This window comes from Aspergillus fischeri, genomic scaffold (genome assembly GCF_000149645.3).
Source record: "Aspergillus fischeri NRRL 181 1099437636249 genomic scaffold, whole genome shotgun sequence".
In the NCBI taxonomy this organism is placed as follows: Eukaryota; Fungi; Ascomycota; class Eurotiomycetes; order Eurotiales; family Aspergillaceae; genus Aspergillus; species Aspergillus fischeri.
In genome coordinates this window covers 2510652-2535381 of record NW_001509770.1, presented here as the reverse complement: position 1 = coordinate 2535381, position 24730 = coordinate 2510652, and the positions used below count along the sequence as shown (strand labels likewise).

The window sequence follows — 24730 nt, the reverse complement described above, 5'->3', positions numbered from 1 at the left end:
TAACCACTGAAGACAATGGAAACACCATACACGGGGTTGCTTTGACTCTCAAATTAGATCTGTCACCACCGCTGAGAGAGTCTTTCAACTGGTGTTTGCCGCCGAATGTGTTGTATCAATGCTCTCATTATCGCTCCAGATGTCTTTGCTCTCCCTCTCAACTGCGCGCATAGCCTGTGCAACTTCTTCAAGTTTGGCAACCACTTCCAAGACACCATTGTTGACCCGATCGAAGTACCGATCGTTGGCCTCTCGCCTTTCTCGGGCTAACAGAATGTCTCTTTCTGTTTCCTCGTCCATATTCCCATGAACGGAAGCTTCCATCTGGACTCTTTCGCCGGTGGGTCCAACGTTTTGGGACCCTCGCCGCGAAGAAGATATCCCTTTGGACTCCAAACCCTTGGCAGCTTCGACTACTTCGTCGGCCTCACTGCGGGCCCAGGCTTGCGCGAGTTTCAGTTGCTTCATACGGAGATCTTCTAGTGCCTCTGAGTGTCTCTCCCCGAACACATGCTCGCTGGTCACTGCGCTGAGCTCGACCTCCGATAGGGCATTTTGCATCTCCTGCCATATGGCTTCGGATCGATCGACTTCACCTCTAGATTGAGTGCGAGAAACAAATGGCGATAAGGAAGTCGCGTCGAAAGAGCCCTGGGTTCGAGAAGGGCGATTGCGTTGCAAAGGAACCGTCTGGCTTCCCCCCGGCGAAGATACAGCTGGCAGGGGCGGGTTCAAAGAGAGATTAGATGCATTATGCGAAGGGGGACCCTGAAAGAGAACAGGGGGCGGAAGACGCTGGGAGCTTATCTTCCGTAAGTTTTCTAACTTCGGAGCGGCGTCCATGATATTGCTGTAATGCAATCGCTTGGACGAAGAGGTGCATCTCCTCCACTAACAATGTAATGGTTAATTAGTATTCTTGTATTCAGTAGAGAGGTACTCCGTAGTACGGAGTAGTCTGTTATCAGTCAGTAACGATGATAGCAACTCCGGATGCTTATCGCTTATCGATAACCGACGGCCAATGTTTCTCCGCTCCGGGGCCTCGCTTAGCGGGCCGTTTAGGGCGAAGGCGCACAGGAGAACATTTTCGCCCCGACGAGACCGCCGGCAGTGAAGGAACATTCGACCTTCGACTTTCGACAACCATCCCATCAGGCCTTTTGGCGATAACTTTTGTTTCCAGTCGGTACGTATGATCTTGTTCCCTTTTTCGGTCTTCTGGATCTTTGCAGGAAAACTTTTGTTTTGCGATCAAAATTGTTCTTCGACCCACACATCCATTTCTGATAAAAACCCGATACCGACTCCCCTCGCAATATCAAGCCCACGACCGTCCGCACAAAGAAGTTTTTCTAACGCAGAATCTCTCTTTCTCTACAGTTGACCGTCCTTCGAACATAATACGCCAAGATGGGTAAGGGAAAGCCCCGTGGTTTGAACGCCGCGCGCAAGCTCGCCAACCACCGCCGTGAGCAGCGCTGGGCCGACTTGCACTACAAGAAGCGCCTTCTCGGTACCGCTTTCAAGTCCTCTCCCTTCGGTGGTGCCTCCCACGCCAAGGGCATCGTCCTCGAAAAGGTCGGAGTTGAGGCCAAGCAGCCCAACTCTGCCATTCGGAAGTGTGTCAAGGTCCAGCTGATTAAGAACGGCAAGAAGGTCACCGCTTTCGGTGGGTAACCCTTTTCTATTCATTATGCACATTGGACGGACTGCTTGGGATGGAAAAGAGATGGAATATTTGATGGATGGCACGACGGATTGGGGAAGTCCAGGATCGGCTTTGGATGGGGAGATGTGGAAGAGAAGCAGAAAAATTTCTGTGATACATGTTCAAATGCTGACTCGACGATCTCTACAGTCCCCAACGACGGTTGCTTGAACTTCATCGACGAGAACGACGAGGTTCTCCTTGCTGGTTTCGGTCGTAAGGGCAAGGCCAAGGGTGATATTCCCGGTGTTCGTTTCAAGGTCGTCAAGGTCTCTGGTGTCGGTCTGCTCGCTCTGTGGAAGGAGAAGAAGGAGAAGCCCCGTTCGTAAACATTTTGTACGAAAGGAAATGGACGATGCCGTGGGAGATTGGTTGCCGGAAAGGGCCCCATTCCATCGAAGCCTGGGAACATATGGTCTATGGTCTGGAAAATTATGGTTCGGGACGGATGACCCTGCAAATACATTGCAGTCACTATGATTGAGATACTCATAAAACATGGCGCCATGATTTTTTATTTCTTTGGGAAGGGCCCGGAATGTCAAATGTTCAAACAATATCTGCTTTGCCCTGTCCCCCACGATATCATGATCCGCCTCTCATGCTTGTAGTTTTTAAACAAATGCGGTACCGAATGGTCGAACTTCAACCTGGACCTATGTAGCTCCGGTTTCGTCAAATAAACGGCCTCGATACGCTATTGTAGACTGGGGTTTACAGGTAAGCTTTATAGATTCCTTTCCTGGGGTATCGACCGTCTCTATTTCCAACGCCTCTGGTTTCCAAGGACTTTTCATGTGATCATTGAGCGTGATTTACTCTTTTTGACCCCAAAATATCACAAGCTCCGTATTTCTCCCCATTGATGAACCATTGTCACACTCCACAGGGACCTAGAAGTTGATGTCCTCCTTGCGGTAGTGGTCTGACACGATCCGGTACAGATAAGATGGCGCATGGCCGCCGCTATCGCAGGAAAAGTCAAAGTCAGTTGTGCTGCTTCTCGTAGCAAATCCAGGAAGTAACTTACAGATTGGTAATATAAAGATCAACAAGTTCCGGAGGAACATAGTCGTACAGGGGGTTCTGCACGTCGACTTGGTCCATCAAATCCCCGTCCTCATACGGGATGACCTTGCTGGCATCTCCATATTCGATCAAAGACTCGAAGTCGAATGGATACACCGGACTGAGTTTGTATACACCGCTGACGACAACAACGGGGGTCTGGTGCACCTTGGCAGCACGAGCAATGACCCGGGTCCCGGCTGCAGCCACCAGCCCGCCGTTAGCAAGGACAGAGTGCGTGCCCAGAATAACCTTGTTGACTCGGGACATGAGAGCAAAGACGGCCGAATCCGGGATTAGAATGACTGTAATACCCAGGGCGATCAGCGGCTTCTGGAATGTATCGGTGCTGAGAATTTCTTCATCAGTGGAAGTGGCACCGCTAACGGTGGTGTGCGTCGCTTCATGATTGTTGGGGTAGGATTCGGCATGGATCACGGTGAACTTGCGCTTTGCGGCGGCCTTGAGAAGGAACTTCTGAACGGTTGTGGAGGAAGTGTGGGTGAGGATTATCTCATTGGAGTGGATGTGGTCGAGAGCATAGGCCGCAATTTGGTCGTCCACCTGTCCCAGTTCATCGATGATCTCTCCAATTCCGTCCAGGACTTCGGCGCGAATATCCCTGGTCGGAGCATGTCCCAGTAATCTACCGGATGGAGAAGCCGATGCGGGAGTACCGGGGAGCGATGTTTCAGGTTCCGGATGTGAGAGCAGATTGAACATTGAGATTGGGGTGGTGGCCAGCGAAGTGAAAGGCGGCCTTGAGGACGACCGCTCAGAGCCCTCGTGGCGGAGTGACAACGGATCGGATGGGTCTATTAAGCAGCGTTAGAGATGAAAGTGACGATTACTAGTATAGGGCGAACGGCGTTTTACCGACCTTCTGGAACACGAGGCGTTTGAGGCTGACCTTCGGATCCAGCATCACTGAGAGTGAAATCACCATCTCTCTCGTCCTCAGCTTCGTCGCGGATGAGACCAAGTACACGGCGAACGATGTTTCCAACCACCATCTCTCTTGGTTGAGCAGCCACCAAGCGCCTCCCCACACTCTGCACCCGTTCAATCAGCTTAGCTGCATCTGTCGTCCTGCAAGCTGAGATGACGCGGAGGAGAAGGTAAGCGGTCGCGGTAGCGCATGACCTGGAATGACGGATCTGTCTCCGCTTGAGAAGCCTGATAAAACTGTTAGAACGGTAGCTCCTTGCGCGAAAGGTATGAGACGCCAGAAACGCACGATATCAGGTTGTCAATGGATGTGTCGATTGGAGTGGTCTTGAGAGACTTGAGAAAAGACGCCAGACCAGGCGTCAAAGCCGCGGAGGTAGATGGCATGGTTGTGTATGAAGGACCCGGTTGAGTTACAGTCAAGACTGCTCAGAGCATGGGTAATCGGACAATATCTTAGTGCCTTGATAGGATCTTGGGCAGTAGTTAGCGGATTGAGTCACTAGGGTCGCACACAGATATTCTAAGAGGGGCAATCAAGGGAACGCACTCAAAGAGCGAAGTGATATGAGAAAGAAAAAGGCGCTTACCAGTGACAAGCCTCGTAATAAGCTCTTAAAGCTAGAAGCTCAACAGAGACTTGGCTCAAAATGACGATGAGGGGAACAATGTGGGATGCTATAGTAACATCTACCTATTGTGAGGGAGTTTTCCGCTCAGATCTGCCGCTCGGCCCAACCAGTGTCACTCCGACTATGAACTCCGAGCTAAAGTACTGCTTGCTACTACGACTATCTACCTACTCCACATCCTCGTCGCCATCTGCTGTTATATCGCCGTGTCTTATCCTAATCCTCTCCTCATTTCTACCTTATTTCTTTCTGATACCCTTTCTCCGCTATATTTCTGGTTTCTTAAACGCATCCTCTGCTAGTTGCTCGCCAATAGGTAGTTCCCTTTATCGACTGCTCCAGCTTCTCCTCTTACTACTCGCAACCCTCCATTGTTGAGATTGGAAAAGCGGAAGTGGTTCCGAAGCACGGGTCGTCGCCTGGCGCATTGAGGTGAGTACAAGTCGTATGTCATCCTCTTGTTGCCATGTCGCGAAGCCATGAGGTGAAGGGGAATCGAAAGGTCGCTGAGTTTGCCGTCGGTATCCTGTAGATAACTGCGCCAGTCCCCGACTCCCGTGGGCCGTGTTGGAAGATGAACTCGTTGAATATCCTATCTTCCCGAGTCATTGGCCAGACATCCAATTCGAATCGTCTCAGACAAAGGTCGCGCTCGCAAGGAGAAATCGGTCCCGTGGTCCCACCGGAGGATCGATCCAAGCTTCGGTCTTATAGTCACGACAATCTTCATTCGCCTGATGTATTGGAGAAAAGCCATAACAATGCTCCTGGAATTTCTTCAGCGGACATAGACTACTCCGAACATACCTTGACTGAGAAAACGCCTTTGATACAGAGCATTCAGAGAGATGGACCGCTTGCTACGAGGAGTACCCTGGGGCTGATTGCAGAGCGTTTCTTTGACGCCATTGCGGAAACGATCAAGTTTATCTTATCAACTTTGGCTGCTCCGGGCATGTTTATAGCGCAGTGCTTTCGAGACGATGATGGACATTACTCCCCAATGGCCCCGGTACGAAAGCTTCGGCGGTCAATGGCTGGCGTTTCCGCTTCCCGTAGGTCAACCTCGGCGAAGAAGGAACCCAAACCAACCGGTACAAGACGACGTAGTGGATCCTCAAGAAAGCTGAGAAGTCATGTATCGCGAGATTCGATCGCATTGAGCACGTCAGATTCGGAAGGAGATCGTCGGAGCACCCAGGGCCTCACGGGTACTCGGGCTCGATCCTCGAAGTCGAAAACCACAGCCCTGGATCCGACTGAAGAAGAGGGTACCCCTCGCCGCTCCATCCGCATCAAGTTACATAATGAAGGTGCGCTGAAGCGAGAGAGGCAGCGCCGGACGCAAAGCGCAGATCTCGGTGCTACTTCGGAAACTGGTGCGGCCGCAGGACAAGGTGCTGTGAGTCCAGACACTCTCAAATCACCCACGTCGCCCTCCGTTCATAAAGTCACCAAATATCCTCATTCACCGGTACCTCCTCGGCCGCTGATTCCAGCTCGTCTACCTTCGTACACTGCCGCTCCCCGAAACTCACGCGTCCCTCAAAAGACTCTGGTACTGGACCTAGATGAGACTCTTATTCACTCCCTAGCCAAAGGCGGTCGCATGTCCAGCGGCCACATGGTTGAAGTCAAGCTTGCTACTCCCATGACTACTGCTCTAACTCCGGGTGGACCACCGACTACATTAGGGCCGCAACATCCCATTCTCTACTACGTTCATAAACGGCCGAATTGCGATGACTTTTTACGAAAAGTATGCAAATGGTATAAGCTGGTTATTTTCACCGCCAGCGTCCAGGAATATGCGGACCCTGTCATCGACTGGCTCGAGCAGGAACGCAAGTACTTCCACGCACGATATTACCGCCAGCATTGCACGTTCCGCAATGGCGCATATATCAAGGACCTCAGTTCTGTGGAGCCTGACTTGAGCAAAGTGATGATTCTGGACAATAGCCCTATGAGTTACCTTTTTCACGAAGGTGCGTCGGTGGAATCCTTTTTTAACGTCTGTCTTTTGTTTTGTTCATATTCTGACTTGACCGCGTCTAGATAATGCTATACCGATTGAGGGCTGGATCAATGATCCTACAGACAACGGTTTGCTCAATCTCATCCCTATGCTTGAAGCTTTGCAGTATGTGACCGATGTGCGGGCATTTCTGGCACTGCGGAGAGGGGAAGGAGAAATATAAGCTGGAACAGCGATGAAGAAATGGACGCGGGAACAAAACGGAGCAAATGAAATTATACAGTATCTTAAAGCTCTGGCACTGATATACTGCATTCTTACTCATGTTTTCATTCTTCCTGTAAAGCGAGCCGGTTTCTATCGATGCCCATGATGAATGCCTAGCATTATTCATACCCCCCTACCTGTGTTATGCTTTCTTATGACCAAGTTTACTTCCTTGTAATAATTGATTTGTCCTGCGTTCTCGTTCTATACTTGTCCTGTCTGCAGTTCGATTCCTTTCCTGCGGTCCATGTCCTTCAGCGTTCTGATTCAAGTCTCGATGACGAGGAATATCAATAGTGGTATTTTCGATATGTAATACAGGCAGCGAGGAACTCAATTGCTGCCTCGGCGCAAGAAGACTGGACTTAAGGATCCCACGTACGTACTTTACCACAAGGAAAGGAACTATTTACTGCATTGGTAAACTCGATCATTATCAGCATTCGCCATGGATAACGTGGTCCAGATCAATCATTACCTAGTAATGCAAGGTCTAAAGGTACCAAAATTGTCTATATCCATTTGATTTAGTATATTGATGTGTAATCTATGAGTAGACAAATCTTGAATGGTCATTTATTCATGCTACAGGAGACAAGGAACCCGTGGCATCGAACCTGATATATCCTCCTCCATAGTTTACAAGCCCTTGGCCTGTTTAGCCTCTGCGAGGGCTTCCTTGAGCGCCGCGATGGCCTTGTCAATATCGTTGCGCGCAGGGTCTGTCACACTCACACCCATGTGTCCGAATCGGATGTACCTGGTGGCAATCTCCTTGTGCAGGCCGGCTGCGAAGATGACACCGCGCTTCAACAGACTGGGAAGCACGTCTGCAGGAGTCAGGCCGTCGGGCAGGTAGATGGCCGTCATGGCGTGAGCCTGGCTCTCCGGCTGGGAGGCCAATTGGCGCAGACCGAGCTCGGCAATGGCAGCCTTGACGCGGTCTGAGGTCTGGGTGTGTATAGCAAAGCGCTCGGCCATGGGGCGTGCGGTGATCTGAGACAGAGAAGTGTGCAAAGCGTGAACGAGCTGAGTGGGGGGAGTGGCGAAGTAGGAGGGCTTGTTGTTCTCGTAGTTTTGCATGATTGGCATCCAGTTGGCGATCGAGGCAAAGTACGATGAGGGAGGGGTCTTGCGGGACTTGAAACGGTCGATGGCCCGGCCGGAGAGCATCAAGATACTGAGACCGGGAGGGCAGCCGATCGCCTTTTGACTGGCAGTCAGGACCACATCCAGGTCCCACTCATCAAAGGCAATCTCCTCGCATCCGACACTGCAAACCCCATCAACAACCACCAGGGTGTCGGGGCTAACCCGGCGAACAATTTCCGTGACGCGCTTGATGTCGCTCAGCACGCCGGTCGAGGTATCAACGTGGGTAATAGTGATTATCTTGTAGGGCTTTTCCTTCAATGCTTGCTCGATCTGCTCAAAGGACGGACGGTCGCCAATAGGTGCCTTGAGCTGTGTTGTGTGGGCGCCGTATGTCTCCAAGCAGGCAGCAAAGGAATCGGCAAAGTATCCGGTGTGCAGGACGAGCGCATTTTCGCCCTTCTCGATCAAGTTCGAAGCCACAACATCCCAGCCGAGTGTGCCACTGCCGGAGATGACGAAGGGCTGTGCGGAGGGATTGGTGGACTGGAAGAGTTTCCGAACCAGGGTCAAGGTCTCTCCAAAGACCTTGACGAAGGCGGGGCTGACATGGCTTTCACTGGAAGTATCGTGAGGACAGTTTCAGCAGGAGGTTGACAGCTATGATGAGAATCATGTGTCTCTTCGGTTGAGGCAGACTCTGGGAGGTACTCACGCATAGTGGGACATAGACTGAAGGACAGCATCATCGAACTCGATGGGTCCTGGAATCAACAGGGTGGAGTGAGGGGCTTGGGACGACATTCTGGCAGCCGAGGAAGTGGGTTGTGTCTGGGGAGTGGAAGGTAGAGAGGTGCGATCAAGAGGCTTATATTCAAGGTCGTCTGGCTGGAGTGAATGTCTCTCGGTCGAGAAGGGAGTGTTGAGCTCAGGCAGCGGGAGACGCTGATCCAGATGTCTGGAGATCAGGCTCAGGCGCTCCGTCGTCTGCTTGGTCGCCAGGGTTCCGATGTCGTTCGGCTCTCGACGGGAGAGCCCGCGGGGTAAAGGATACCGGTTATGGAGGGGCTTTCACAAGCTCAAGCTCGTGGTACTTGGGACCTTTTCTGGGTTCGGGGATCACCGGGTAGGAGAATTGTCTGGCCAGGTGTTATTATTATCTGGCAGATGTGTATACCAGGAGTGGTAGTACGTAGATCGACTATGACCACAATTGAAGGGATTGAGTCGCAAGTATTATATATGGATATATAAGGTCTTAATTCAGAGACTGTGTGCCCTTTTTTCACCCTGAGGATTATTGAACGTCCCGAAGAAACCTTTCTCCTTCTTTGCTCCGTATCGGCCGTAAAATTATTAGGCGTTTCCACTCAATGATCGGGCGGAGCCTTCCGTCCTACGATTGTCTCCGCGACCCGTCCTGGTACGAAGTAGATAGCTAGATGAAGCTATTTTGATGTAGATTCATAAATATGGGAGTGACAAGATGATGATTGGAGCGTTAAAATCTGTTGAGACACTTGAGACATAGTATGATCATTGATATTCAACAGTTCAAGAGGTAAGTTGTAAGCTTCGATTGGCACATCAAATAGGGGTTGTATTCAATTGTAGACCTTTTCTATCGACTTATGTAGATGTCACTATTCAACATTCATCACAGAGACCTCTCGCGAGTTGAGTATCTGCTCACGTATTCCATTCATTACCTGTAGGTAGTATCTATAAAAGTACCCAAGCACAGCGGAATGAGACCAGGCGCGGCATCGGCGCCAGGCGTCAAGGCAGGCCGCATATCTAAGCTTTCCCCGCGAAAGTACCTGCCTTAGGCTTACAGGCTTACCTTAACTTTGCCCATCCCATCTAGATCTCCAGGTCCTTATTAACACAACCCATCGTCGATAACAGCCAACCAACTTCAGCCACTCTCTCGTCTTCTCGACCGCGGGTTCTCAACATTTCTTTCTTGTTTTGGAATGGGCCGTTGAACCCTTCGAAACCCCGCAATCCCCTCAAACCAGGATGACATCCCGCCTGGTCCTGGTCATTGGTGACCTGTTTATTCCTGATCGAGCTCCGGTAAGTGGCTCCATTCCTCCCCCCATGATTAATTAGACATTGCGCTTACTTGCAGTCGCTACTCAAATAGGATCTCCCAGCCAAGGTACCCACTGCCGCTTTCACTCTACTTAATCATTGTCTTAGTTGACACAAATGCAGTTCCGGAAGCTCTTAACCCCGGGCAAGATCGGTCAGATCCTATGCCTAGGCAACCTTACCGATAGGGAAACCTTTGAGTTTCTGCGTCAGGTTGCCCCCGACTTACAATTGGTCAAAGGCGATTTCGATGTCGATTCTCCCAACCTGCCCCTCTCCAAGGTGGTGACTCACGGTAGCCTCCGCATTGGTTTTACTCATGGCCATACCATCATTCCGCCGGGCGATGCCGATGCCCTCCTGATTGCAGCCCGCCAAATGGATGTAGATATCTTGCTGTGGGGAGGCACACATCGTTTCGAAGCCTTTGAAATGGAAGGCAGGTTCTTTGTGAATCCTGGAAGTGCCACAGGTGCTATGAGCACGGGTTACTGGCCAGAAGGCGAAGAACCCGTACCCAGCTTCTGTTTGATGGATGTGAGTATCCTGACCTTGCATATATATCTGCGCCGCTCATTAACCCTACCCGACGATTACTGATGAGGAGCAGATCCAAGGAGACGTATTGGTGTTGTATGTTTACCAGCTGAAGACGGATGCGAATGGGGTCGAGACTGTTGCAGTCGAGAAGGTTTCATTCCGCAAGAACAATACCCCATCCTCATGAGTCGATGCTTCTCTTCTTAATGCGCTTGTATATATCCCATAGACATCCCCGATTACGACACCCTTGTTCCACTTCCCTGTCGACTCTCTAGCGCTCCATAATCTGTTCTCTCATGCTGAAGCTAGCGTGAAAATACCTCAGCCAATGATCACTGAGATATGCTCTTTATGACTCTACATTTGCTAGTATGGGTTGTCACACTGGACTATTATAGTCTATAGAGCTGTCGAGCCTTGCGATCTGCTTCACTACAAGTGAGACTGCTGATTGACGCAACTTGGTACATCAGAGGCGATGGATTCCCCTGCAAAATCTGACGTCTATACAGTGCTCTTCTGATCCGCAGATCTTTTGAGATTAATCGGAGGCCAAAAGATGCAAGATATATGATAGAAACTAAACAAGATAGATAAATAAATATGATCGTGACTCAGAAGGGGAGGGGCCAATGATTATTGTGGCCACATATATTCCATGCTCTGTAGGCATTTTCAAACGGCCTCTCCGAACTATATATGTCCAGAGCTTCTGTCATTGAGGTTGGTCTCTTGAGTTGAAGGATGTTCAGACGGCAAATGCCGCTAAGCCGGAAAGAGCAGCGTCGCATTAACCCAGGTGCCGATCAACGAAGACATCACATTCGTTGTCTATTGCTCTGCTTGATTGACAACCATTATAACAGTTTTGTTGTTGTGCGAAGGCTCTTTCTTTTACAGGACCAGGACTCTCATGTGCTTCTAAATTCTTTCATTCTCTGTTTCTGGTCAGATACTTTGTTCTTCCAAATTTCGTCTTGCGGGCACTAGGCCAGACAAGCGGAACATCGTCATTGCTATCGACTTTTACTTTTCGCATTGTCAGAAGCGGAGGAAATCGGTTACCGCTACAAACCAATCAATATGGCTACGGAAGAGCAGGAGGTTAAGGATGAGCGTCTGGAGACTCATGAGGAAGGAGGGGACGATGAGGTAAGTCGGATCTGGAGCTGGAGATGGAGCTTGACACCGACATCCCACTTCTACACTACCCTTCACATGGCCCATGTTTTCGTGGCATCGTCGCGCATATGTGGTGCAGCTTGTCTCTTTCAAGCCACCCAGAGAAGCTAATTCAGCCGCTCCGAAATGTAGGAAGAGATTGCGGCAATGAAGAGACGGGTAGCCGAGATGGAATCCGAAGCAGCAAAGTTGCGGGAAATGCAAGCCACTCTTGATCAACAGTCCGAGAGTCTACGCGAGGACAAAGAGGAGATCGATGCTCGGAGTATTTTTGTTGGAAATGTGGATTACGGCGCTTCGCCCGAGGAAATCCAGGCGCATTTCCAGAGCTGCGGCTCCATCAATCGCGTTACCATTCTTCTGGATAAATTCACAGGCCAACCCAAGGGGTGCGTTATGCCGATCTCTCCGGGGAAAGATGGCGGCTGCCTGCGTCGCTGTCTCTTCTCTTGGATATCGACTCCTAAAATATGTATCATGGCTGCTGACTGCTGGTCCTTCCTACAGATACGCCTACGTAGAATTCGCAGAGCCTAGTCTGGTCGCCCAGGCCCTTGTTCTGAACGAGAGTGTGTTCCGTGGCCGCAACTTGAAGGTCAGTGTCTCCCTCTGTGCATGCTATCCTCTGTACATTCTTTACACGTTAGCTAACAATCATGATTAGGTTGTCCCCAAACGGACCAATCTGCCTGGTATGAGCAGCCGAGGCCGTGGACGCGGTGGCTTCCGTGGCGGCCGTGGATTCTACCGCGGCGGGTTCCCTCCTCGCGGAGGCTATCGCGGTGGCGGTCGCGGTCGCGGTCGAGGCTATGCGCCTTACTAGATGCGAGCAGACTGCTCCATTACCGTATAAAGTCAAAACGATATTTGTTGTTGGGACGAGCTCCTCAGTGTGCAAGACTACAGAACTGCGGAATGGGGGAAATGAATGCATCAGAGGAGGCCGCTGTAGTACACTGGATTTTCCATGGGGACGGAACTCGCTCTCTGGTTTCAGGGTAGGAATCTCTTGGAGTTAGGGATTGGGATGCACTGTACGATAACCATCAACATACCACCATCGGTGGAGGGACCTGATGGGTGGATCACCAAGATGGCTTCAATTTCTTTCTCGTTATTTCTGTGATATCATCATATCGGATTATTGTCATGATCAGCCATTCGGGTCTATTTCAAAGTTTGGAGTAAACCAGCATATTTCCATTTCTGGGTCGTTGGCTCTGTCACCGAGATTTCTCTGATCCTGGTAAACAGTTATCTATGCGAATAATGTGCTAGGAGTACAGCCATTGTTGGCAGGTGTCTAGATTTGCGTTGGACGCAGTATAGACAGTGACTGCTGTCACTTGTCAGATGGCACTATCTGTCGGAATGATGGGGCGAACCGGATGGGTAGTCTAGATAGAGATCATAATAGAGTCGACTGGAGAAGTCTCGAGTCGGTGGACTGCCCCACTGCTGAGAACGATCGGTGTCATGTCATGTCATACGTAAGGAAGTTCTTATCAAGTCAAGATGCATGGCATAACTGGAAAATCTCATGGCAGAGTTTGGATCACATCTACCTACATAAGTAAGCCGTGAATGGGATCAAAGTGTGGTGAATTCTTCACTCTGGAAAAGCAGAGGAAGATTACACTAGATAAGTACTATTAAGGTATTATTTTTGCTGTCAGTGGCCAGAGGAGATGTACTCATTGTACCTAAGTACTTACATTTGAGGTTCGAGAGTAAGTAGATAGCCGCCCAAGCGATCTCCCCTGGTCATTTGGGGAGCGGATCTTCGAAGTCTCGAATGACTTTAAATAGAATCAGCTTGCTTGAGGATAAAGCAATAATCCCATAGACAAGTAAAATAGAATCGAGTCATGACAGGAAGAATTTTCCAGGCTAGTGCTCTTGGGCGCTCCTCTTACTTTGCCACAGTCTGTCCAAGAGTACAGTTATCGTCTACCGATCAAACCTGTGTAAAGAATAATGTTGCTACCTAGAGACCAAGACTAGATGGGCAGCAAGTATCTAGACTAGTTCATGAAGCATCAAATATCGGAATCGAATATCGACCAAGACAGCCGACCAAGCCAGCTCCGCTCACACCCGCCCAAAACCACTGGCTCAGTTCCATCACTTTCATTATTGATTCCATGTTCCCTTGAAAGTTGAAAGTCGCACCTCCCGTCGACCCCTCGCTACGTTTATTATTGGTTCCCAGACGCCAACGTCAGGACTGTTTAGTGCTTGCTCAGCCCCAAATTACTTAATACACGACGAGACAGGTACAACTAAGGAAGAGTGGAAAGTCCATCGCTGCGGGACCCAGAGAAACTTGCCCGCGCCTCCATTCCAGCCTTAGTCTCTTCTTACTCTCGTTATCATCGAACTTTCGACCTCCTCTCCTCAGTCATCGCTTCAATAGAGCCTCAAAAGAAGAGGAACGTTGCGACTCTCGTTTCCCCCTTCTCCCTTCCCACTCCCATCCCACTCGTCGTCCCTCCCCCTCCCTCCTCCGTCCCACGAACCTCCGCCCACTTTTCCACCACACGCGACCGCCAATCCCGCATCCATCGACGTCTGAGCTCGGTCCGGAAGAAATCAAGTGCTAGTCATAAGGTCGTCCTGTCTGTGCCAAGCGGTGGATGCTCGCCGCGGATCTCTCTTTCGGCTCGCCCTGATCGGCCTTTTGCTTCCCAGAGGTGTTGAACTGCCAGCACAGCATGGGTTCCAATCTGCCTGCGTAAGTTTCGCCCCTCCCTACCTGGACTGGCACCAGAGAAGCGAAATCTGTCTGCGTCGAGTGCGTATGAGGACGAAAAGACTAACAAGTGGATGCATTTATAGCCAGCCAAACCTTCGGCTCACAAGTAAGCTGCAACACAGTTCTTGTCCTGCATCATCCCGACTCTGTCGGAGTTGCATCCAAGGTGGTTTGCGATGGAAACTGACCTTGACTCTTGACAGTTATCGCAGCGGATGGGTTATACAAGCGCGATGTGTTCCGTATGTCTTACATTCTTGCAATATTGCTTGTCGTCCGAATATTAACTCGTGGTGCTTTCGCAGGATTCCCTGATCCGTTCGCTGTAGCCACAGTCGGTGGTGAGCAGACCCATACGACATCGGTGATCAAGAAGACACTGAACCCCTATTGGAATGAGATGTTTGATCTGTACGCCGCCTTGCATCTGCTGTTGAGAATGTAGCCGGTGCTGATTACCTTTATCCAGGCGGGTCAACGAAGACAGTATCCTCGCAATCCAGATTTTTGACCAGAAGAAATTCAAGAAGAAGGACCAGGGGTTCCTCGGTGTGATCAATGTGCGGATTGGAGATGTGATTGATTTACAGATGGGTGGTGATGGTGAGTCACTTCCAATTCGGCACTCCTGCGACATCAGTCGGCTAACCTTTCGTCTCTTACTCCTCGAAACAGAAATGCTCACTCGGGATCTCAAGAAATCCAATGACAATCTGGTCGTACACGGCAAATTGATCATCAACCTATCTACGAACTTGAGCACGCCGAATACCAATCAAGCTAATGGCCTGCATCGATCACATGTTCAGTCATCAACATCCAGCGGCCTCGTCCCGCAAGTGGCCCCGTCGTCTTCGCATCCCGCCGCAAGTGGTGCTGCTCCAGTCGATCCGTCTGCGTCGAATCCATCCCTTAATCCCCAGCGTGTTCCTTCCACTACCCGGCCATCGAGCACCGCCGCTCCCGCCAGCGCAGCTGGGGCAGCCGCCAGCAATACCCATGGATCTCGCACCAATCTCAGCTCGTTCGAAGATAGTCAAGGCCGACTGCCAGCCGGCTGGGAGAGGCGAGAAGACAACTTGGGACGAACCTATTATGTGGACCACAACACAAGAACCACCACTTGGACGAGGCCATCATCGAATTACAATGAGCATGCGCAACGGTCTCAGCGCGAAGCTAATATGCAACTTGAACGGAGGGCCCACCAGAGTCGAATGCTACCGGAGGATCGCACTGGTGCCAACTCACCTAATCTGCCGGAGAGTTCGCAGCAGGCCCACACCCCGCCGGCCGGGGGCAGTGCCAATGCTGTTTCTATGATGGCAACAGGAGCCACCACTGCAGGCACTGGCGAGCTTCCTCCCGGATGGGAGCAGCGGACGACCCCCGAAGGGCGACCATACTTTGTGGATCACAACACGCGTACCACGACATGGGTGGATCCGCGACGGCAGCAGTACATTCGGATGTATGGACAGAATGCCAATGGCACGAATACTACGATCCAACAGCAGCCGGTATCACAGCTGGGACCCCTGCCCAGTGGTTGGGAGATGCGCTTGACCAACACAGCGCGAGTGTACTTTGTCGATCACAACACCAAGACGACGACATGGGACGACCCCCGCCTGCCGTCGTCTCTGGACCAGGGTGTACCGCAGTATAAGCGTGACTTCCGGCGCAAGCTGATCTACTTCCGTTCTCAGCCGGCTCTGCGGATCATGTCCGGGCAGTGTCACGTCAAGGTGCGCCGCAACAATATCTTCGAGGACTCGTACGCCGAAATCATGCGGCAGAGTGCGTCAGACTTGAAGAAGCGCTTGATGATCAAGTTTGACGGTGAAGACGGTCTCGACTATGGTGGTCTTTCTCGGTATGTACCTTGTCTCGTTCTCGTGACTGATATGGCCTACATTTGCTGACGATTAACCTAGTGAATTCTTCTTCCTTCTCTCCCACGAAATGTTTAATCCGTTTTATTGCCTTTTCGAATACTCCGCACACGATAATTACACCCTCCAGATTAATCCTCATTCGGGCGTGAACCCCGAGCACCTCAACTATTTCAAGTTCATTGGACGAGTCGTCGGACTTGCCATTTTCCACCGCCGTTTCCTCGATTCTTTCTTCATTGGTGCGTTCTACAAGATGATGCTTCGAAAGAAGGTTTCTCTCCAAGACATGGAGGGTGTTGACGAAGATCTCCACCGTAATCTCACATGGACTTTGTAAGTTATTCCGCCGGCATTCGGGGTGGTTCAGGGTTTCTAACAATCTGCAGGGATAACGATATTGAGGGTGTTCTGGAGCTCACCTTCTCCGTTGATGACGAAAAATTTGGTGAGCGTCGCACGATCGATCTCAAGCCCGGTGGCCGGGATATTCCTGTCACAAACGAGAACAAGGCAGAATATGTCGAGTAAGTTGCTATCTTCCATTGCCTCTGACTGCGGAGGACGATCAGGATAGAATCACTAACGGGGTCTTTAGGCTGGTCACTGAGTGGAAGATTGTCAAGCGCGTTGAGGAACAGTTCAACGCCTTCATGTCCGGCTTTAACGAGCTAATCCCCGCGGATCTTGTCAACGTTTTTGACGAACGTGAATTGGAGCTGTTGATCGGAGGTATTGCCGATATCGACGTAGATGACTGGAAGAAGCACACAGATTACCGTGGCTACCAGGAGTCAGACGAAGTCATCCAGAACTTCTGGAAGGTTGTCCGAAGCTGGGATGCTGAACAGAAGTCGCGTCTTCTCCAATTCACCACTGGTACATCTCGTATTCCAGTCAACGGGTTTAAGGACCTTCAAGGCTCTGACGGGCCGAGACGGTTCACCATTGAAAAGTCTGGTGATCCGGCAGCATTACCCAAGTCTCACACATGGTATGTGAAATTCCCGCTATCAATCCTTTTGTGATTTTCTGTGTTCGCGAGCTGACGGTACCAGCTTCAATCGTCTCGACCTTCCTCCGTACAAGTCGTACGAAACTCTCGAACACAAAATGTCCATTGCCGTAGAGGAAACATTGGGTTTTGGACAGGAGTAGTCGTTTTCGATTTCGAACAAGACAAGCATTTCATCAAGAAACAGGATTATCCATGCATCCCTTGTTTTAAGCATTATGTCGCTCGCCTTGGGGTATGCGGCCTGATTCCAAGCGAGGCCAAAAATTGGGCGGGAAGTTTCCCATTCTTGCATATGCAGATGCTGCAGGGTGTTTCCTTCACTACTATTCCTATCGCTCTTTGTCAAGCCATCGGTGCTATCTCGATTCCCTCCAATCGCTATTCTCTCGCTCGTTTCGTCCTCATATTCCCCATCTCCGCCTGACGAAGGTTTTTGTCTCATACAATGTGCTTGCTTGGAGAAGAACGCTATACCGTGGATTTGCACGCGGCTTCGGACCTTTTTTTTTCCCCATACGAAACATTTTTTTTCTTTTGCCGGCGCACCGTGTATATACTTGTGTATTATTTTGACTTATGGATACCGTGAAGCCAGAGAATATTTCTCTTCATTGAAAGGATCTTGGTGCATTTACCTGATGGTGTAGTACGGAGTAGATTAAAGGAGAATGCTCAAATGCGTAGTAATAGCTTTGCATCAGGATCTGGGGACTGGTCGATGTGACCGGTCACTTTCTGAGGTGTTTGATTAATCTGCCGACTGGCACTCGGGGAAATGAGACCATTGAAGCTTCCACAGCAGATCACAGACAAGTGGACGTTCAAGAATCGCCCTCGTTGATTTACGAGGCTTGCAACCTGGATTTTTCACGCAACGATAGACCAGTCGCCCCTGAAACAGCACAACACAACACAAGCAGATACAATTTTCAGTTTGAAAGTCGAGCAGGCCTATCAGCTCCTTTGCCAAGGACTAGTGATTCCGCTTAGCATCGTATCGATGGCCCTAGGCCAGCCACACCCTTCAAAAGCTGGTAATGCTTACTGTGGCATCCTGAGACAACCCCAATCCTTCTCAATGTGACGCTTTGTATCTCCGGCTCATAGACTAGTCTGTCAATAGTGTCTCTGCTAAGCGGCTGTCATTGGTTGGTCCCATATCTTGATGCACTGGTATTCTCCTGATCAGGGTGTGTAGGTGGATATTGAAACTTGCTGGATAAGGACCCTGAATCTGCTTCTTGTTGTACTATGGAGTATTGTGCTTAGTTCTCTGTTCGACCTCGAAGGATACTATATTTAACCGGTAGACTGGGGAATTGGGCCGACGTATCACAGGATGAGCGGACGCTGCATGTCTTAGGGATCTCTTCCTGCCGAGAGTTCTGGCAGGTGGTAGGCTAGTATGTATCTAGATACTCAGACTACTACATGTACAGTTTCACCCTTGCAGGGTCTGTTGCCCAATTTAGTCGTTCTGCACAAGCCGTGTGACCTGACCATGTCTTCTATTAAGTTCCTTACCTAGAACTTCTCACTCCCTTCTCTGTCTGTTATTCCTCCGCTTGCCTTTCCATCCTCCATACTCTACCACTCACACTTCACAATTGTCTGCCTCACCTCTCCCCTATTCTAGGATACCTGCTCTGCTCAAGATGCGCTACTCCACCTCCGCAATCACTCTCCTCGTCGCCTTCACCGGCTCCACTCTGGCGCAGCAGACGACCGCACCAGCAGGCGCTGGCTCTTCGTCCACGAAGCAATGCGCAGCCCAAAAGTACGTTCCATCTATCCTAGGCCAAATCAGAACATACTAAGAAACCTACAGCATCGTCGACGCCTGTCTTGAGTCCATGAAGCCCCAGCTCGACGCGTGTGGCCCGAACGATTGGAAATGCCTCTGTGACCAGAGCATCAATGTCCTGACGTGAGTATCCTTGTTTGATTTTCAAGTAGCATACACACCTAACGCAATTATAACGCAAAAGATGCTACAATAACTGCCCCGGACACCCCGACAGCTTCGGCGCCGAACAGACCAAAACGTCCTACTGCAACGCGGCCCAGGCTTACTCACCTTCGAGCACTTCGACGTCCGCCGGTACGGCTACCAGGACGTCTTCTGCGACCCAGACGGCGGAGACAGCGGCTACCACGACCACCACTTCGTCTGGATTCTCGCCTACCCCGTCCACGGGTGCGGCTGCAGGGTTGGCTGTTGAGGGTGGAAGTGTGTTGGCTGCTGTCTTGGCTGGGTTTGTTGTCTTGTAAGCTGGTGCATCGCTAGCTCGGGATTGAGGGATGGGAAGTGGAAAAGGGAACGGAGGGGACTGGCAGAGAGTGAGGTGTAATGGGTGATTGATAGGAGGATGTACTGTACCCTGTGTCATGGAACTAATCTGTAATAAGCCATATCCTTCAGGGAGAGAATATACGCAATTCACTCTGCCTGAGTCAAGCTAATAGTACATGCGTTGAGCAGAAGGATGATGTATTGCAGCACTACCATCCTCACAAGACGAATAAAGCTCATCGTCTTCTTTTCGAGCTTCTCTCCTCTGCTTGAACATCCTGGTCAGGCTTCCGTTTCGTCTCCTCATCTCCCTGAGCAGCAGCAGGACCATCCTCAACAGAATAGCCCGAGACATCATAATGCCTCAGCACAAACGCCACCTTCTCAACATCCGCACAGGAAACCGCATTAGAAGACTGCGCAGCCAGTCTAGCCCGCAGCCGCCGCACAGCCTCCCAGAGCTGCTGGTACTCCCGGATGTTATACTTGACGTTGAGTTCGCCGTTCGGACGTATCCGCTTCGACACCCCGCCCTTCTTCTCCCCGCCATCCTCGGCGGCGGCATCAGCAGAGGGAAACACACCCAAGCAAAGCCAAAGAAAGACATCATCGCTATAGAACGGCGCTGCCTCCGTCGCAACGGACAGAATCAGCGAAGCCGTTGCGGGACCCACGCCTCGGAGCGGAGCAGTCAATGTCTCTAGGCTGTGTTTGGGGAATGCGCTGTCCGACTCCGACTCTCCCTCTGCGTCTGCCTCTGCGGACGCCAGATCGGCCATTGGATCTGACGCCGGAACAGTAGCGAACGCAGAGGCCGTCGTCCGGCGGACGAGGGCAGCCTGGTTCGAGCGGACCAGGCTTAGGAGCGTAGGACGGTAGACGCCGTGTTTTCTATCACTGTCAATATCGCGTGACAATAAGTGAATTGAGGGGACATACAGCTTCCACTCGATCAACTGCACCAACTCATCTTTCTCTAGGTATCCGAAGACATTTGTCTTGGATTCTTTCCCTTCTGTAGCGGTAGCAGCAGCGGCAGCTCTCTCCCGCACCCGCGCTGGTAGAGTCGCGTACCGCAACCCGTCCAGAGCCAGGTACGCCCGGACTTGGTTGTCGATATACTTTTTCTCGTCGGGTGTCAATGTAGGCTGCGAGGCAGCAGAATCTGCCGCGTGTTTCTTTTCCTTTCCTCTCGTCTTCTTCTCTCGGGCTGTGGCGGCTTTGATGGCCCTTGCGGTCTCCTTGCGTCGTATCACCGTCTCGACGGTGGTAGGGTAGCGTGCAAGGAGGTCATTGAACGTGTCAATGGTGATGTGTGAAGGTGAGAACTCGGGGAGTTCTTCTGTTTGGCCTTGGGGCTCTGTTTCTGTATCACTTGGGGGGTTTTCACGTTCGGAGAGCGCCATGTTGCTGTTGTTGTCGTCAGATAACAAAGTGTTGTGGGGGTTTACAAAAATATGTTCCAACCACAGAGTCTCCGAACGTCACAACGCGATCTCAATCCAGTCCGTCAAGTCTGACTATATTGCTGTATTAATCTCAGAATTGATTACCAGATTGACTTTTAACTTCACAATGGCTTGACTAACCTACGCAGTGGTGACCAGAGCAAACTGTCTTCGTCTATTGATTCAAGTTCCATCTGCTAAAGCATACTATAATCGTATCACCACACCAGAAAGGTTGCGAGAAATATTAAAGCACAGGCACATGTGGCTAAAGACATAATCGTTGAGACCATCCGGCATCAGGCATCACCAGGACCGCAGTAGTGCTCTCAGAGATGAAGATCAACTTCAAAACGAAGAGTTCGCAAGGCAATCAGTACCATTCGAACTAACACATACGCCCGCACTCATCAGCCAGGAAACGAACAGGTCCGTGGCAGAAAAAAAAAAGAGGAGAGAGTTACACAATTACAAACACGCGAGGGTATCCGCTCCTTCTCATTTCTAGAACGGGGAAAAGAAAACGAAGAGGAGAGAGGAAAAAGAGACCCGCACAAGTCTACTGCTTGCGTCCTCCACTGGATTTCTTCGAGGCATTTCTTTTGCCTTTAGCGGATCTGCTGTTCGGACTGACAAAGCTCACCCGCTTCTCATCTTTGCTCCGTTTCACGGGGGCAATCGAAGCGGACATGACTCGGTCCTTCTTCTTCGTGCTACTTCGTCGGAGCGATCTCGACAGGGATTTCGAAGGGTGGGCCGCACCGCTGGCCATGTCGGCATCTGACTTGGGCCCCGTGGTTGCTGGCGAGGCCGCAGCATCTTCGTCGTCTTCTACATCAATATGGCTGAACTCTTCATCCTGGTCACCGGCTTCAGATGAGCTCGGTTCCGGGCTGTCAGGTTCTGAGGCTGCTCCGTAGTCATCATCGTCGCTCACCAGACTTGGGGCTTGATTCGACTCCAAAGTGGTTGGACTCAATTCTTCCCGCAAGTCCTCCATGGCAGTTGACCTAGACACGGAAGACGCCGGTCCATAGGAAGACTGAAAGTATCCATTCAGAGATGGAGAGTGGTGATTTGTATTATCAAATCCCTTTCGGCTTCCGGGCCGCTGCGATGCGGTTTTAGATCCCGTCGTCCGCATCGACTGCCTAACGGCGCGATTCCCAAGGGGTTTCTGAGCTTGCGTCGCAGCGTCTACAGATGTCTCTGGTGGGTCATCTTCTGACTCCGCCTCTGAAGAATAGGCTTCGAGATCCATCGTCGTCTTCGCTTCGCCCACTAATTTATCCAGGTCTACCCCTACACCCCTGCGTTGCATAAGAGAGGAAAGATGTGGAGTATCAGATGACCCCGTGAACGAGTTGCGATGGGAGGCTTTCCCCCCTACGGATGTGGTTCGCTTGCCTGCTTGGGAATGCATAGTCGGTGTCTCCACCGCAGACGATGCCCGTCGGCTGGCGACAGAGTGTCTTCGCGGCGTCGTAGTGTCACCGGCACCCTCCGGAACCGATGACGGCGTCTTGGTCGATGGCTCGATTACATGCGCAGATCGAATAAGCGGGTGGACGAAGCCAGCCGCAGTCGCGCTGGAAGTTTCGTTCTTTCCAGGGACAACGGCACCTGCCTCATCAACCTCGACCGGCTCGCCTGAGGCCATCGCGGCGGCATCGTGACTGGCAAAATTTCGGTTATGAGCGATGCGACAGTGGTTGATGAAGCCCTGAGTGCTCGAGAAATTATCCCTCCGACAATCCAAGCAGATAAGCTTGACAAGTACACCATCCGACTTTCGCCGGATAATCATAGGACCAGCCTTTTCTTTGGGTGTGGGATATCCACTGGGGAGGGACTGCAGTTTGGCTCCAGCTGAGCCTCTTTGGGGACGAGTTTTGCTGGCAAGATAGCCTCCATCGACAGGATTGCCACGAGTCGAACGACCCTCCACCAGCGGGGTGCCGAGAGCGCCTGGAGTCAGCGGAGTGCCTGACTCGAGTTCGCCTCCGTCAAAGCGCGGATCGGGAATGAGCCATCGTGCATAATGTCGCGTATAAGGACCGTCTGTGACACCCCATGGAGCTGGGGATATCGGCGCCACACCATTTCCAGGAGCACGTACTGCCATACCTGTGCCGTTACTCACAGACTGCGACACGCCAGCGACGTGAGATCCGGGATATGGTATCTCGGCGCACCGGCGCAATTGTTCCAGCGCAATCTGGCATTTTGCGATCTCCTGGTCGATCAAGCGCAGTTCATTGTGCTTTAGCAGCACCTCCAAACTCAGCTGCGCTTCTAATGTCTCTCTGAGCGTGTCCACATCAATCTTGCGCGGGGCGGCCGTTTTATCGGCGACGATGGAACTCGACGAGCTCGAACTCTGGCGACGACGGGGCGACTTGGATGATTTTGATATGGTCCTGTTCGAAGGACTATCTCCGAGGGATGCCGACATTCGCGACACCGCAGGTTCACCGTTTACAGTCGAAGAAAGGGTCTTCTTGCCGGAAAGCGAATTACTCGACGCGTCATCGGATCGTAATTTTGTCGCGACAGGTGCATCTTCGACAGCGGCCGCATCACTGGAATCGGACCGTTTGCGCTTCAGCTGGGGCAATCCGATACTGTTGAGGCCCGGGGAAGCGCAGTGTGGCGAAATCGCAAGCATCTTGAGCTCCTCCGCCATCACCTTATTTCCTCCGAGAGCAGAGGACCAAGGAAGCAGCCGAAACATGCCATGCGAAATATGGTCGGACGCCAGGATAATGATATTTCAGGTCGAGTGGCGGAAACTTTGCGACACGTCCAAAGTAGAAGCCACGGTAGTGATAGGAGGGGGAAAGGAAGGAAGAAAGGGGAGGAACCGCAAGAATAATATTAGACTAAACAAGAATAGAGAGAATAGAGTGTAAATTTAGTAGTTTGCTGCGCGTTGAGGCCATGCACCGGTGCAGGCGAACGCAATCTAGATAGATAAGAGGGAACAAGGTGAAAATGTAAAAGTGAATGGTGGAGATGGGTGGACGGGTGTAGCGGATCAAAGGGATAATAGGAATGGTTTCTTGATTTTTGGACGTCAATTGGCGTTTGCGACCGTCAGAGCTCAGAAGGAGCAGAGCAGACAAGCAAGGGGGGAATCGGAAAGTGAGACGGGAAACCAGAGGAGCCCCGGGGGAATAGGGACAAAGAAGGATAATGATTTAGGTAATTACCAGAGATAAGAAACAAGTGTCAGGTTCTCAGCGACTCACATGCAGGACGAGAAGGGCGAGAAAACAGGCAGAAGGGGTAAGCTGAACTCAACCACGGCTTGGGATGAGGGAATACGGGGAATGATGACGCTGAAGGATGGAGGACTGGATGGATGGAGTGGGTTGAGGGTGGCGTAATCTATGATTAATAATAACAACAACAAGGATATAACATCGACCAGAGCAATAATAAGAAGAGTGTGAAACAAACAGCAACAAACAGCAACAAATAACTGAGAGATTCAGGAGTATCCGCAGTATATTGCAATTAGGACAGGGACCAGGAACAGACTCGAGCAACGGTCGGTTGGGTGACTTGGGTTGCAGTGTGACAAGAGTGACGAGAGTTACGATGGTTGATGGATAGATAGGCTGTCCAGGTACGGAATAGTTCCACTGACTGATGAGGGGAGAGTTTCAGACAAGAGGGAAGTCCCAGACTATCTCATAGAGTCGTAATAGTTGAAGACGGAATCGTGCTTGGAGTGTGACAGAACGAGAAGGAAGATGGCTGTGTAGTCTAAGAGATCTGTTGGGCGTTTGGGAGAAGAG

General features: G+C 51.0%; 11 protein-coding genes across 11 annotated transcripts, besides 1 other annotated feature; 6 read left to right on the top strand and 5 right to left on the bottom strand.

Moving 5' to 3' along the window:
• Positions 1–84: 84 nt before the first annotated feature.
• NFIA_016180 (DUF5315 domain-containing protein) lies at positions 85–843 on the bottom strand (the record flags this gene model as incomplete). Its single annotated transcript, XM_001264821.1, has 1 exon — positions 85–843. The coding sequence occupies one exon, from the start codon at positions 841–843 to the stop codon at positions 85–87; it is 759 nt and encodes a 252-aa protein (XP_001264822.1).
• Positions 844–1413: 570 nt separating this feature from the next.
• Positions 1414–2040, top strand: rps23 (40S ribosomal protein uS12; the record flags this gene model as incomplete). The annotated part of the gene is made up of 2 exons (XM_001264820.1): positions 1414–1672; positions 1862–2040. The coding sequence occupies 2 exons, from the start codon at positions 1414–1416 to the stop codon at positions 2038–2040; spliced, it is 438 nt and encodes a 145-aa protein (XP_001264821.1).
• A 564-nt stretch (positions 2041–2604) lies between these two features.
• Positions 2605–4114, bottom strand: NFIA_016160 (translation initiation factor eIF2B subunit beta; the record flags this gene model as incomplete). Its single annotated transcript, XM_001264819.1, has 4 exons — positions 2605–2677; positions 2742–3594; positions 3660–3955; positions 4017–4114. 4 exons carry the CDS (start codon positions 4112–4114, stop codon positions 2605–2607), a joined length of 1320 nt encoding a protein of 439 aa, XP_001264820.1.
• An 819-nt stretch (positions 4115–4933) lies between these two features.
• Positions 4934–6560, top strand: nemA (Nem1-Spo7 phosphatase catalytic subunit NEM1; the record flags this gene model as incomplete). Its single annotated transcript, XM_001264818.1, has 2 exons — positions 4934–6347; positions 6418–6560. The coding sequence occupies 2 exons, from the start codon at positions 4934–4936 to the stop codon at positions 6558–6560; spliced, it is 1557 nt and encodes a 518-aa protein (XP_001264819.1).
• A 683-nt stretch (positions 6561–7243) lies between these two features.
• Positions 7244–8500, bottom strand: NFIA_016140 (alanine--glyoxylate transaminase; the record flags this gene model as incomplete). The annotated part of the gene is made up of 2 exons (XM_001264817.1): positions 7244–8315; positions 8412–8500. The coding sequence occupies 2 exons, from the start codon at positions 8498–8500 to the stop codon at positions 7244–7246; spliced, it is 1161 nt and encodes a 386-aa protein (XP_001264818.1).
• A 1218-nt stretch (positions 8501–9718) lies between these two features.
• On the top strand, positions 9719–10520 carry NFIA_016130 (vacuolar protein sorting-associated protein 29; the record flags this gene model as incomplete). Its single annotated transcript, XM_001264816.1, has 3 exons — positions 9719–9775; positions 9917–10330; positions 10404–10520. 3 exons carry the CDS (start codon positions 9719–9721, stop codon positions 10518–10520), a joined length of 588 nt encoding a protein of 195 aa, XP_001264817.1.
• Positions 10521–11419: 899 nt separating this feature from the next.
• Positions 11420–12341, top strand: NFIA_016120 (polyadenylate-binding protein; the record flags this gene model as incomplete). The annotated part of the gene is made up of 4 exons (XM_001264815.1): positions 11420–11488; positions 11651–11907; positions 12026–12113; positions 12183–12341. 4 exons carry the CDS (start codon positions 11420–11422, stop codon positions 12339–12341), a joined length of 573 nt encoding a protein of 190 aa, XP_001264816.1.
• Positions 12342–14232: 1891 nt separating this feature from the next.
• NFIA_016110 (NEDD4 family E3 ubiquitin-protein ligase) lies at positions 14233–17326 on the top strand (the record flags this gene model as incomplete). The annotated part of the gene is made up of 10 exons (XM_001264814.1): positions 14233–14252; positions 14357–14379; positions 14477–14515; positions 14579–14684; positions 14743–14876; positions 14949–16149; positions 16211–16504; positions 16558–16695; positions 16767–17162; positions 17227–17326. 10 exons carry the CDS (start codon positions 14233–14235, stop codon positions 17324–17326), a joined length of 2451 nt encoding a protein of 816 aa, XP_001264815.1.
• Positions 17327–18841: 1515 nt separating this feature from the next.
• Positions 18842–19457, top strand: NFIA_016100 (GPI anchored serine-threonine rich protein; the record flags this gene model as incomplete). The annotated part of the gene is made up of 3 exons (XM_001264813.1): positions 18842–18963; positions 19015–19113; positions 19175–19457. The coding sequence occupies 3 exons, from the start codon at positions 18842–18844 to the stop codon at positions 19455–19457; spliced, it is 504 nt and encodes a 167-aa protein (XP_001264814.1).
• A 258-nt stretch (positions 19458–19715) lies between these two features.
• On the bottom strand, positions 19716–20885 carry NFIA_016090 (uncharacterized protein; the record flags this gene model as incomplete). The annotated part of the gene is made up of 2 exons (XM_001264812.1): positions 19716–20370; positions 20419–20885. The coding sequence occupies 2 exons, from the start codon at positions 20883–20885 to the stop codon at positions 19716–19718; spliced, it is 1122 nt and encodes a 373-aa protein (XP_001264813.1).
• A 601-nt stretch (positions 20886–21486) lies between these two features.
• On the bottom strand, positions 21487–23661 carry NFIA_016080 (uncharacterized protein; the record flags this gene model as incomplete). Its single annotated transcript, XM_001264811.1, has 1 exon — positions 21487–23661. One exon carries the CDS (start codon positions 23659–23661, stop codon positions 21487–21489), a length of 2175 nt encoding a protein of 724 aa, XP_001264812.1.
• Positions 23662–24383: 722 nt separating this feature from the next.
• Positions 24384–24408: a microsatellite.
• Positions 24409–24730: the final 322 nt, after the last annotated feature.